At 39.4% G+C, this 12,242-nt stretch overlaps 1 protein-coding gene across 1 annotated transcript in view; it reads right to left on the bottom strand.

Moving 5' to 3' along the window:
• Window positions 1-365: 365 nt before the first annotated feature.
• LOC103771273 (sushi, von Willebrand factor type A, EGF and pentraxin domain-containing protein 1-like) overlaps window positions 366-12,242 on the bottom strand; it is a gene marked incomplete at its 5' end in the record, with an annotated part of 33,580 nt that continues 21,703 nt past the window's right edge. The window contains 4 exon segments of the mRNA XM_008938563.1: window positions 366-529; window positions 3,000-3,197; window positions 7,455-7,634; window positions 11,984-12,163. Of these exon segments, the coding sequence (XP_008936811.1) occupies window positions 366-529; window positions 3,000-3,197; window positions 7,455-7,634; window positions 11,984-12,163 (722 nt within the window).

Below are 12,242 nucleotides of genomic sequence, written 5' to 3'. Positions count from 1 at the left end.
ACCTAAATGATTCTATGATTCTACTTGCCACAGTGTGTTCTTGTTAGCCTTTCAGATTAATGAAATAGTTTACTTCCTCCTGAGAAAAGGTTATTAAACTTCTTCACATTCTAAGACACACTTTTAAAGCATCTGTCTCTGTCTTTATAAACAAGGGTGCATTCTTTCCTTTTACCACATAAATTAACCATATGAGATTTCATGGACTTAAAAAGCATGCAGAGTGTCCTGTGACTGCTTAATGCTAACTGAGACAGAAAATGCTGATTTCTAAAGATACAAGCTTTCAACAGATTTTTCTTCTACTTCTGCTTATCAGAAGAAAGAAATTCTAGTGGATCATAAAACTAATTTGAAATAGCTACCTATAGAAAGACTTCCTCCAGTGTAATGTGTAGATTTTAACTTGCCTCATCTCCAGAGTTATCCTCAGCTGTTGGTACCTCCCAGCTGATATTAGCAGAGTTATGATGTTCCAAAGTCTCAGTCTCAATATCTTCTGGACAGTGGATCTGAGGAGCTTCAATATCTGGTCCAGAAAAAGACAAACTAATTTTGCATGTTGCACTATAGAAATAAAACCTTTATAATGGATAGACTGCAAATTCTTACAACCACTAGTTTTTGTGCTGCCTGGAATACACAAACATGTATTTTTTCCAACTTCCTCTTTCCGTCCCTTTTTAATTCTTGCCTACAGGCTCACACACAAACAGTAAATTCTCCTGGGAAAGTGACTATTTTTTGCTGTAGTTTTGTACGCCACTGAGCACAGTGAGACTCTGGTTTCTCCATGCAACCATAAACCAAGGAATAAATAAGAGAGAATTTGTTTCTCTTATTATTCAACTGTTCATGACAAACATATACTCATTAAGAAGGAATGGCTTCTCTATCTTTTCACTGGCCCCACACAAAACATACCGATGAAAACACTTGTTTGTGACATTCAGTGACTTTAAAAAAAAGTATCTGTGGTATGATATTTATATTACAAACAAGAGAGTAGAGATTCTCCATTTTTCTGGAGCATGGTATGGAACTGACTTGAAAGAAACAATGGCAAGACTTCTCACACCAGCTGCTGAAAACATTCCTTAATAAACTCCTGCCACAAAGTATTCTGTAGGACAAATGGAGTCTTCTTGTGACATATGTGACAATACTGAACGTTTTAAAAAGGACTGGTGACACAATATGGAGAAAATCACCACCAACATTTAGGCCTCAAGTTTCTCTGACAAATTTAAATACTTCTTCATTTCCCTGGCACATGGCCTCCCAAAACATTTGTGGTCAGGTTGTTTTATTGCTGTAGTGTTGTGTGATAAATGGTCTCTAGAATCATGAGACAAGGATGCATTCATCTCTGGACTCATCTATGCCCAGGAGGCCTTAAAACAACTCAGAACTGATATCATTTATATTTTTATTACTAAATAGTTCCAGTAAAGACATAACTCATGCAATTAAGCCTCTGTAATTAAGAGTGCAAAGCAATAAATACAAGTGATTTTGCCTTTCTCTGAACTCATTCCGATGAAAATATTATTAGAAATGAACTCTTTTAAATAACTACCAGTTATGTTTCACAATCCCCTGACCACAGCTTTCAGGCTGGGGCAAATTCCATTTAAAAGTGAAATTCTGTAAAAAAACCAATAAAGAAATCAGAAAGAAGATAGTTATTGTGAACTGGCCAAATAAGTTGGCAGCAAAATAGAGACGATAACAAGAATGAAAGCAACTGAATTTGAAATTAAACTGTTCACTTTTTAGTAAAGACTTACAGACTGTTTTACTAAAGACTTTTTGCTAAAAAAGAACAAACTTCAGAGTTTCTTTGTACCTTTTATTTTAGGATTTTTATGCACTGGTAATATCTAAAAGCTTGAACCCAAGCCATGCTGCTTCATCTGGATCCAAATATTTCAGCTTGTACACTTGTGATGGAATGCCATCAAATATTAAAAACCGTGGTTTGGCATAGGTTTACACAAAAAATTCAGAAAAACAATGTAGTATGTTACAGAGTGGGAAATAATATGTTTAAAGACAGGGATAAAATCTTCCTGGCTATTACAGAGAAAAAAGTTCCCACCTCAGTTTCTGTGGTAACACGGCATGATGATTACTGTAACTGTTTTCTTTACTGTTCTTTTACCCAGTGGCTGTAGAGGGCCCCATTTTGGGGTGGTAGCTTTAGTTCTAGAAGCATATTAATTAATCAAGCCATGAACAGCATATTCCCAGACAAACTGCACTTTTCTATAGTCCAAAAGCCAAACTCTTAAACTCAAGTGTGCATGTGTGTAAGGGAATAGATAACCTAAAATTTCTAGAAGAGTTGGGTAAACATGGCAGAACTATACTCAAATAGATGTAACCATCTTCTGTCAATCTTACACTCTGTGCACTTTTGTCAGCCAATTTTGGCCTTAACTCTTGTGCACTGTTGCCCAGGGCATGTCAACAGCAATAGTCAGTTCAAAGACAACTGAAATGAACCATCCCCCTGTAGTCTGTTTAACTGGTAGATTTTAAACAGCATTTACAAATTTGCTCCAGCTACAGGGCTTACATAAATCTGTGCTAAACCAGTAAGAATTACTGTTATCTTTGTTCTTTTACTAGGAGTGTGGATTGCACTTTGACTATCTTTAAGCTAAGACCTTTTACTTCTAATCCGAAATTTTGCATTTACCTGAACACTTTTTAGCAGGGAGCTTCCCAACAACAGATTTATGAGTTTGATCTCCAGAGAGATAGTTGACAATGAGCACTATTAGATGGCACTTAAGCAACCTCTGAACTCCATATTTTTATTACAAACTACAAGTAAATCTGAAAACCAAGCTATAATGCCACAGTCAACACTTCTTATGGACTGTTTAAATCGTGCCTTCCTCTGTTCAAAACTGTTCTCACAGTTATTTGCTTTGGGTTTCCCTTCAATCCTGAACACATGTACACAGAAATAATGTTGTGCTGGTCTCTACCTTTACACAGAGCCTCCTGGATGTTTGCACTCCATCTCCCAAATGAAATGCACCTTAGTTCTTCTCTAGCTCCAGACAAGATGAATCCTGGGGGACAGCTCAGCTGGCAGGCAGTCCCAGAAATGGCAGGTTCCAGCCCACATTTGGGAGGGAGAACCGTTACACCTGCTGGTATCTGAAGGATGGGGCAACGCTTTTCTGTAAGAGACCAGTAGGACATGTATTTTAACTGGGATACGTGAAGTATACATTCAAAAAATCTGAAAAAAAAAATCATATGTCAACTCAGACGGAACACAAAATACACAGATTTTTAAGAGTCATCAGAACAGTAAGACCTGCTGAAGCTTTCTACTCCAGTGCACAGCACTTGTACTCCAGTAAACAGCACTGTAGATATCAGGTCTTCTGTTTTCTTGCTCATGCTTTCACTGAACAGAAACACAGTATTTTTCATGCAGCCCCACTACATCTCACTCTTTCTTCTTTTTTATTTTTTTTCTTTGCAATTTCATCTTTCATGATTGCAATGTAGCTACATTCCCTTGCCTTTTATGCAAACCAGACCTCCAGAGCAGGAAAGAAGCAATACTCTTGTATCTGTTGCATTCTATAGCTTTTACACTGTCTCTTGAAATAAAAATGAGTGAAGAAAAAGGACATCCTGTCACAAGCTCACTAGGTTAGACTCACATGGCATGTGATTTTACCTACCATACTCCAAACTGAATGAAATTTGCCTTGGTCTTGACTGTGTTCAAACCCAGATGCAAAGACTCAGGGTGACTCTGAGTAGGATCTGACCTCTGTAAAGTCAGGAAGGGCTCACAGTTCCCCTAGAGCTTGAAATAGAAGTTTTGAGCTATTTTACTACTACAACTCCCTACAAATTCTGAAGACCATTTGCACCAACTTGTAAAATTCCAAAAACCACAACGTGTGTAATTAGGTTCAGTTGTCGAAAAAACTGTTTTGTTTCTGAGCTGTTGTTTTTACCACGTGAGGCAAGGAATATTATTTTTACTTCAGACATGGAATTATTAACAAATGGGACAAAAAAGGCTATCCAATGAATGCAGTTCATAAGCTTTCAGTAGTGTTGCTCACAACTGATAAGAGACAAACACACAAGAAAAATGCTTCATTACTTATAGCCAATGAGAGACTTGCAATTATGCAGCTAGGCAGTGAGGGAGGCAGACAGGTGTTTACACAAGGGTCACATGAAGGACAACCCAGTCCAGCTACAAAAGTTTTCTGTTCATCTCTTAGCAGTGATTTAATGGCACAGAAGTGATTCACATTCAGAATGCTTCATAATCCCTTCCTCTCCCGTCTCAAAATATGCAGCAACTGAAAATACGTTCTTCTGCATGAAAACAAAAGTCTAAGTGTTCAAAGTATTTCATGCTGTTTAGACTCTCAAGACTGAAACTGTGTTTAAAGTCCAAGCAATTTATAACCACACTTCATTTCAACAGGATACAGAAATTACAAATGTTAACACATTTGTTCAGGAAGACGCTGTTGACTATATAACGTAAAACCACTCAATTTAGAAAAACAAACAAACAAACCAGCCCTAACTTTAGGTTGCTCACCATAGGGGGGTAACTGGCAAATAGCAGAAAGATCAGAAGATAGAAAAATACAATGTCAGAAAAGACAAGATAAAGGCATTAAAATGTGTACTACACGGGGAACAAGTAGCAGAAAGGCTGTGAAAGGTGTAAGTATGAAAACCAGAGAAAACTGCAGCTTTCCAGGAAGCAGGAAAAACCTTCATGGCTGAGACACTTCCAAGTATACTAGCAAAATCCTAGTAAAGCATAATCCTGAAACACCTGACAAACATCAGTATAACCTTTGGTATACCTAGCCTGAGGGAATTTCTTTGAAGTGGGACAGGTTCTTACCAGGAAATAAAACCAAACAACATAATAGTGTTGTTTATATATTATTTTTTTTTAATTATTTGTTCAGAATTTGATCAAGCTGATCCAGGAAGTCTGGACTTCATAAGAAGCAGAGTGATATCCATGACATTAGTCATGTGGACAGGGCATTCAGAGAGAGAGAGAGGAAAAAAGTACTTCTAAGGAGAGACAAGAATCTGCTCTCATCTGCAGCTGTCTGCGATGATCCACAACTGTATTACAATTTTTAACGCCAAGAGGAACTTCAACATTGCAAAAGAAGACCACCCAGCAAATTAGGCCTCTTTACCTCAATCCCCTTGAAAACAGAGTGTTTCAAGAAACGAATTGGTGAACTGCAACCAGAAGCGTGGAGTAGTAATTCTTTCAACACTAGGTGGCATCAACACCCTGCATGCCACATGCCACCCGTATTTTCCCCTTTCTTCACTAAACCTTGAACAAAGCAGGGAGAACAGTATCCTGCAAAAGTCATTAATTTTAAAGTGCTGGATGTTAAACTTTCAACAGTGAAGAATGAAACACAACATGACTGCAGAATTTATTTTTTTTTTCAAATTGGACAAAAGACTGAACTTCCATCTTCATCACATATTTTGTTTGTAGGTCACCTACAAACATTGTTTGTATGTGTAACCTACTCAAAATTAACTCATTGCTAACATCACCTTTCATGAAAAATATAAAAAATTAAAACATATTTAATAGCCAAATTTGCATATAACTTTGTTTCTTGGAAAAAGATGCATTGAGAACACACCCCACAGAAGTGTCTGTAAGCAATCCAGGCTATGGATGACCGGTAATGTCAGTTATGGTTATAGATGGTTGTAGTATAGTCTCAGTGAGCTAACTTTTAAGTACAGAAAACTTTGCAATGATGGGCCCTCAAACTGAAAAGCATTCACAAAAAGAGCTAGAAGAGTACTCCAAAGTCCAAGAAATCTGTTTCAAGGTAAGAGACTGAGCCCAATTCTACTTCATTTTTCTAACAGAACGGTAGGAAATGAATAAATCATCAATTACAAATGCTGGAATACAGCAGAAGTTCTGGTATCTGCTATGCAGAAGATAATAAATGTTAGGAACTGTTCAGACTAAAAATAAAAAGAGAATACCCCTGCGATAATGATGAACATTGAGCAAATTAATACAAGAGCTACCTAGCTTTTGCGAATACAACGTTAGTCTTCTGATTTGCATCTTCCCTGAATAAAAATTCACACATCTATATTGCAAAAGAATATCAGCAAGCTTGTTCTGAACTCTAGTCACAACAATAAGTGCATTGACACTTTCCAGTTAACACTCTTCCCTTCGTGACAATCAAAGGTAACTTTTATACTAGATTTTCAGACTCAGCAAAAATAAGCTATTGCCATGGGTAATCCAAGAATGGAAGCAGTATTGCATGGTGTGAAGAAATCTTCTGATATAGAGTAGAGCTGGATTTTAATAATAAAAATGCTAAGCTAAGAAGGATGAATTCAACTGATGAATACAGTTAATTTTCCAACTATAATCTTCCAACAGGATTTCAAGGTTCTTTCCTTTTGAAGTTAATTGAAGTTTTTCTACTGACTTCAACAGTGGAAAGATTATGATCTCTTAACAAACTCTCTTGATATATTAATACTTGTGGATTATTTTTATCAGAAAGCATATCTACAGTTAGAAATTTATTCTTGTCTTATGCAGAGTCCACATTTTTGAGCCTGCAGTAAAACAGTAAAAATAGCCACAGGTTCAAGCCACGTTACTCTACTGACATCACATTTACTGAACACAGGTGCCATACATTTACTTCAGCTTGACTTTAGTCGGCATTGGATCAGCTTCCAAACTGCTGTACTTGCAGCTTGCACCTTTTTTTTTTTTTTTTTTTTCCCCCCAGTTTACCCTTGGAAATGTTTTAATGGTATTTCTTTCTCTTAGCTTTCTAAGTTAATGTCTGACACTAGTCATAAATGGGTACTTCTGAAATCTGCAATCCCTTACTGCTGGATCAGCAATACATGATTACCTACCCCTGCACAGCTGGTGTGATCTCTGAATCCTGCCTTAGAGGTGCTTGGTCCCTAACTTGCCTAAACTTTTATTTCCTGCAAGGAGTTCAGCAAAAATGACAACTGCCACATCTCTACTCAGGACTCAAAGTACCTGGCTAACATATCTCAGTTCTTGTCTGGAGATCATCTTTAGCTTTAAGATGGTAACTCAAACCCCTGGCTGTTCACATTTAATCTGTAGTATAGACCTATAAACTGCATGTTTCCTACAAAACATTGTGTGACAGTGTCTTAATACTCACCAGATGCAACAATTTTTTAGCTAGCAGCTGTCTATGCTAGATTTCAATGATAACCTGTCCAATTTCTCCATTTACAAACTCCTTTTCCATAGACAAATCCTCATTCCTATCTTAGCTTAACCAGGTATTAAAAAGGGGAGTTTCCTACTCATGACAGTAGAAAAGGCTGCACTCTGACATGAACGGAGAGTGTGATCAGATACTTACCCACACATTTTGGCTCCTTCGAATCCCACTGTGAGGTTCCCTGGCAGATGAGTTTGATACTTCCTTCTATTTCATAGCCCTCGTTGCAGGTCACAAAACATACTGTCTTATAGGAGACATCTGCTGTTGAACAATTAATGTGTCCATTTTCCGGAGCCCGAAGTTTGGGACATGTTCGAACTGCAAAGGGAAAAAAACCCACCAGTTCACTCTGCAGCGCTGAGGATCAGTGGAGTTAGTTTGCCCAGGTGTTCAGGGCTGGGGTAGGTACTGGCTTCTACACTAGCTACAAGAGTTTGTGCAAATCTAGGTAACAGGGCGGGAACAGTGGTGACTTTCTGCCAAGGCCTGCTGCCTTCCTCTTCCTGAAACAGTCATACATAGCATGAACGAAGTTGGGCACATGTGTTCAAGCTCACCTAAGTTCCGATGTTAAGTCCAGGATAGCAAACTAACTGTGCTCAGAAATGTTCAAAGACATCAAAGTCATATGGCACACAGCATGTTGCCTGTGTTAGTGAAGTGTTTCAGCCTTCAAACAGGGACAGCTGTAGGCAAATGAAATCCTGTGGAAAAGTGTGTGTCTTTGAAAGTTTCTAATATCCCAGCCATGTTTGAGAGTTCTTTGGGGTTATTTCCCACTGGAAGTCTGGTATGGGTTGAGTGCATGCCAGGGAGCAGGCAAAGAGCTTATTAAATATGGGATATGACAGTGTCCCAGTGCTCAGGAACATCCTCTGGTACTCTGGAAGGTACTGCTGTAGAAACACATTTGTGAGCCTTCACAAATCAGAACAGCAGACATTCATCATGGTGGTGGGGAAAGACAAGAGAAGAAGGAATACAAGACGTTGATTGACAATGGGACCACAAGAGATGAAAAGGAACAAATTAGGCTCTGGTCGAGACAAAAGAGATCCTTTCAGGTTCAGGGCTGCCCATGGAGGTAGCTCTAGCTGCCGCTCAGCACAGAGGATGGTCCTCAGATTGTCTTACGGTTTTGTTACTGAACCCTGATGCTGCAATTCAACAGACAGCTACACCGTGATTAAGACTGATCCCGAAACAGTTGACTGTTACTAAGAAGAAAAAAGTAGTAGCACTGATATGGCCTGCATTTACATTCTTTATTTCAGTGTCATAACCTCAAGCTCTTCTGCTAACGACCTCTTTCCTTAGCACTGCCTTCAGCTCTCCAGGCAGTATCTTATGCTTCTGCACTTATCCCCTTGCCACCCTCTGAAAAAGACACTGACCTACATACACACTGCCTGGCCTTTGGGTCCCTCAAACAACGAAGCTGTACATACCTGCTGTATGGTCATGATTATGTGATGATGATACATGCATGACAACCAGGTGATGACAAGCTCAAATGCATACAAACCTGTAGAGGCCCTAGTGCACTTTTCATTCAATAATTCATGACTTTCTTCAATAACCAGTTACCGATTTTCCAAAACCCATACGTTTGAAGGCCCTGCTCTCAACTGAAGCTGATAGATACTACTCAGCATGTTCAGTAGTTATTAGGGGGGGAAAAAAGACACAAGGGCAAAGAGTGTTACTGTTCAAAAAATACAATCAAGAAGATTGCAGTCCCCTAAACTGTGTTTTTCCTGGACTGTTTCCATAACTTCTGTTGACCCTGCTGGCAGGAGGGCAAGCTCTGGTGATGAGTGTCTTCAGAGATCTGGGCAACTCTGCTGTGGTCTGGTATGCTGAGTTTACCAAGTAACCCATCCTTGCTGCTGCCAAGTAGGAGGCAAACCACGAGCTCCTTTCCAAGTGCACTTGAAAGTAAGCCAGCTCGGCAACTTCCCCTCCTTCTCCCAGTAGCTCTTTACTCTGCACAGTGATGAGATGGCACTCCTATAAGTGGACACACGGACTGAACAGATCACTGTATATCCCTCAGACTAATAAATGGGCAGATAACCTAAGTGCTCCTTCAAATGAAATACAAATGCTAGTAACTACAAGCCCCTCAAAGCTACCAAAACCACATTTAATAATGTCTTTTTTGAAGCAGAAGAGGAAGAGGAAGCAGAAGAGGAAGAGGGCAAGGGAGAGGGAAAGGGGAAAAAAAAAGATAAAAGACACTTCCACCTTGTGACAGGTACTTTGAGCTTCAGAGCAGCTTCCCAATATGCTGTTTCTTAACTGTAGTAGAGTACAAAAGACATTTTTAAAGCTAAATCACATACGCTTTATACAAAAGAGTATAGGATTTCTCTTTTACAGTTTCTGTGGAAGCCTTTAATACCCAAGGTGTGGTAAAAGCAGCAAATGCTACCAAACTCCATGGAGTTATTGAGGAAGCCTGAATGAATCAAGAGCACTGAAGACGCTCTCAGCAGTGTCAGTGTGCCCACAGAGATGTCTAGCTGTCTCTTCTGGATGGACTGCATAGCTGCAGTGCTCCTGCCTCAGCAGTGTTTCAATGTTCACGCTTGTTCAGTGTCTCAGCAGGGCTCTGCCAGAAGCCTGTAACTGAGCCCGCGTTATCCTGGTTATGGTTCCATGCATTAAACACTAAACCACCCTTTTGTCAGCAAGGCATTTTCCATGACCAAGAAATACCATAAAGTCCGTGAAAACAACAATAATGGTACATTCTGCTTGCTCCAGGTTTCCTCCTCATGTATTTTTCTGGATTAAATACCCACTTCATAGCTGTTTAGTTCATCAGTTACTGTTAATTGCATGACACAACTGTATTAATCACTTTCCAAACACATTGCAGATTTTAGCTAGCAGAACAACTAAAGAGTGTTTAATGTCAAAATCCAAAGCAGTGCAATGGGATTTCCTTCACTCTCTCTTCCTAATTTATGTGATAAAATACTCCTGGGATTAACAAGACAGCTATAAACTATGCCTTTGATCTTGCTCCCTTTTATAGTCTGAGCAAATCAAAACTAGAAGATCCAGCACATGTAAAAACAGGACTTTTTAGTATATATTTTTTTTAAATTGGAAGTCTTCAGTATGATGGAGAATGGCACAAGAAAAGCCAAAATATATCCTTTCAGTGCTTCAGGGGACATTGACTCAACACTGGGACAGTATCTTAAGGCAGATTTCTCTCTTCCTTCACCCTCCAGCCAAATTTTCTGTTGAAGGAATATCATGCACCAACAACCAATAAATGAATTTTTCTAAATTCTCCAAGAAGTTTTCCAAGTACTAGACTCTTCCACTTATTTATAGACAGTGAAGACAAAAGATCCTTTCTTTGTGGCTGACTGCACTTTTGAATCGCAGCTCTTTCTATGTATTGACAGCTGGAATACAGCTCTAAGTCTAGCTTCTCATTATACCCTCATGGTATTGGCCAGCAATTTATTTTCTGCTGCTGCAAGTTTCTCCTTCCTGCCTTCTGTCACTGGAAACTACAAAGGAAGGCTAAATTTTCCAAGAGTCCTGCAATGTAAGCAGAAGTTAACTGCTATATAAGAATGTCCCAAGGAACTGATCTCCAGCTCAGATCCCTCTGTTCAGAACCATGACTTGCTGTTTCTTTAGGGGCTGCAGTGTTTGCTGTAGTGGCATAAAGTGCTAATGCCTTCAAGAATCTATCCTACCTCTGTCTCTGAACTCAGGCTAACAGTTACAGAGGGAGCTGAGGACTTCTGATTTACTAGCATCCAGTGCAGCATACTAATGTCAGCTGCACGGTGCATCCAACTTAAACATGTTGAACTACAGCCTGTGGCTATTGAGGAGATGAGGGCCGCTACCCATTTTTCAGGCCCTCCTTGGAAGACACACCAGACATGGGTATGCACCTCCTCTTCTCAATCATCAAGAACCCAACCTCAGGCAGATAAAAGTGATAATAAAGCAAACCTGTATTCCTATGTACTTGCAAGAGCTCCAGAAATAATGTTTTTCAGGATGGTCTCTCCCCTGTCTCCTCCCTTTCACACCTTGTGTTTATTTCTTTTCCAGCTGACATTCTGTTACAGTGAACTTCTGGGATACTTCCAGTTGTTCCCTAGTTAAACTTCTTTCAAAATTCTTCTGAAGACTCTGCTCAAGGCAGAAGCTTTTCTGTTTTTTCTAAGAACGAATTGTAAGAAGGCAAAATGGAATTCTTCCATGGCTAATGTCTCCCAACGTCAATGACTGCATATGCCAGGAGTCTGGTGAATATTCTGAAATACCCATGTAGCAAGACCTTGGTTTTGACTACTCACTAGGTTTGCTGAATTTAAATAACAGATACGAAATTAATAGAAATTAGGTGAAGAGAGGTTTAAGGAAGTAGAGTGTAAATTCACTTGCAAAAGACTGTCTGCCTAGTAAACACTGGTCTGCACTGTCTATTGTAGCTGTGATCCTTCCATTTTAGGGAGGAGGGAAATGGAGAGATTTGAGTGGGAGATTACCTTTGGAACATTCTCTGACCCAAGACCTAACAGGATCAGATCTCCATGCCCAGGTATGTAGTGAGCAGAGAAAACCACTGTTAAGAACAAACTAATCTAACAGAAAAAGATTTCTCAAAACCACAATATCCATACCTCTGCAAGTAGCCTCTGATCCAGACCACTGACCATTTGGCTGACAAAGCCGGATACTGCTTCCCACAAGATCAAATCCTGCTTTGCATCGGATCCCACAGGCAGCATTAAAGTAATTGTTGCAGACATTCTGGACAAAGTAACCATTTTCAGGGGGCTTCAGTTCAGGGCAGTGAACGACTAAATAACAAAACAACCACAACAGAGTTAATGATGCTAGCAGGAGTTCGACAGGCTACTGAAGGAAAACAATTTTTTT

Source organism: Merops nubicus, unplaced genomic scaffold, assembly GCF_000691845.1.
Source record: "Merops nubicus isolate BGI_N331 unplaced genomic scaffold, ASM69184v1 scaffold50054, whole genome shotgun sequence".
Classification (NCBI taxonomy): Eukaryota; Metazoa; Chordata; class Aves; order Coraciiformes; family Meropidae; genus Merops; species Merops nubicus.
The sequence above is the reverse complement of the archived record's forward strand: the minus strand, read 5'-3'. Positions and strand labels throughout refer to the sequence as shown.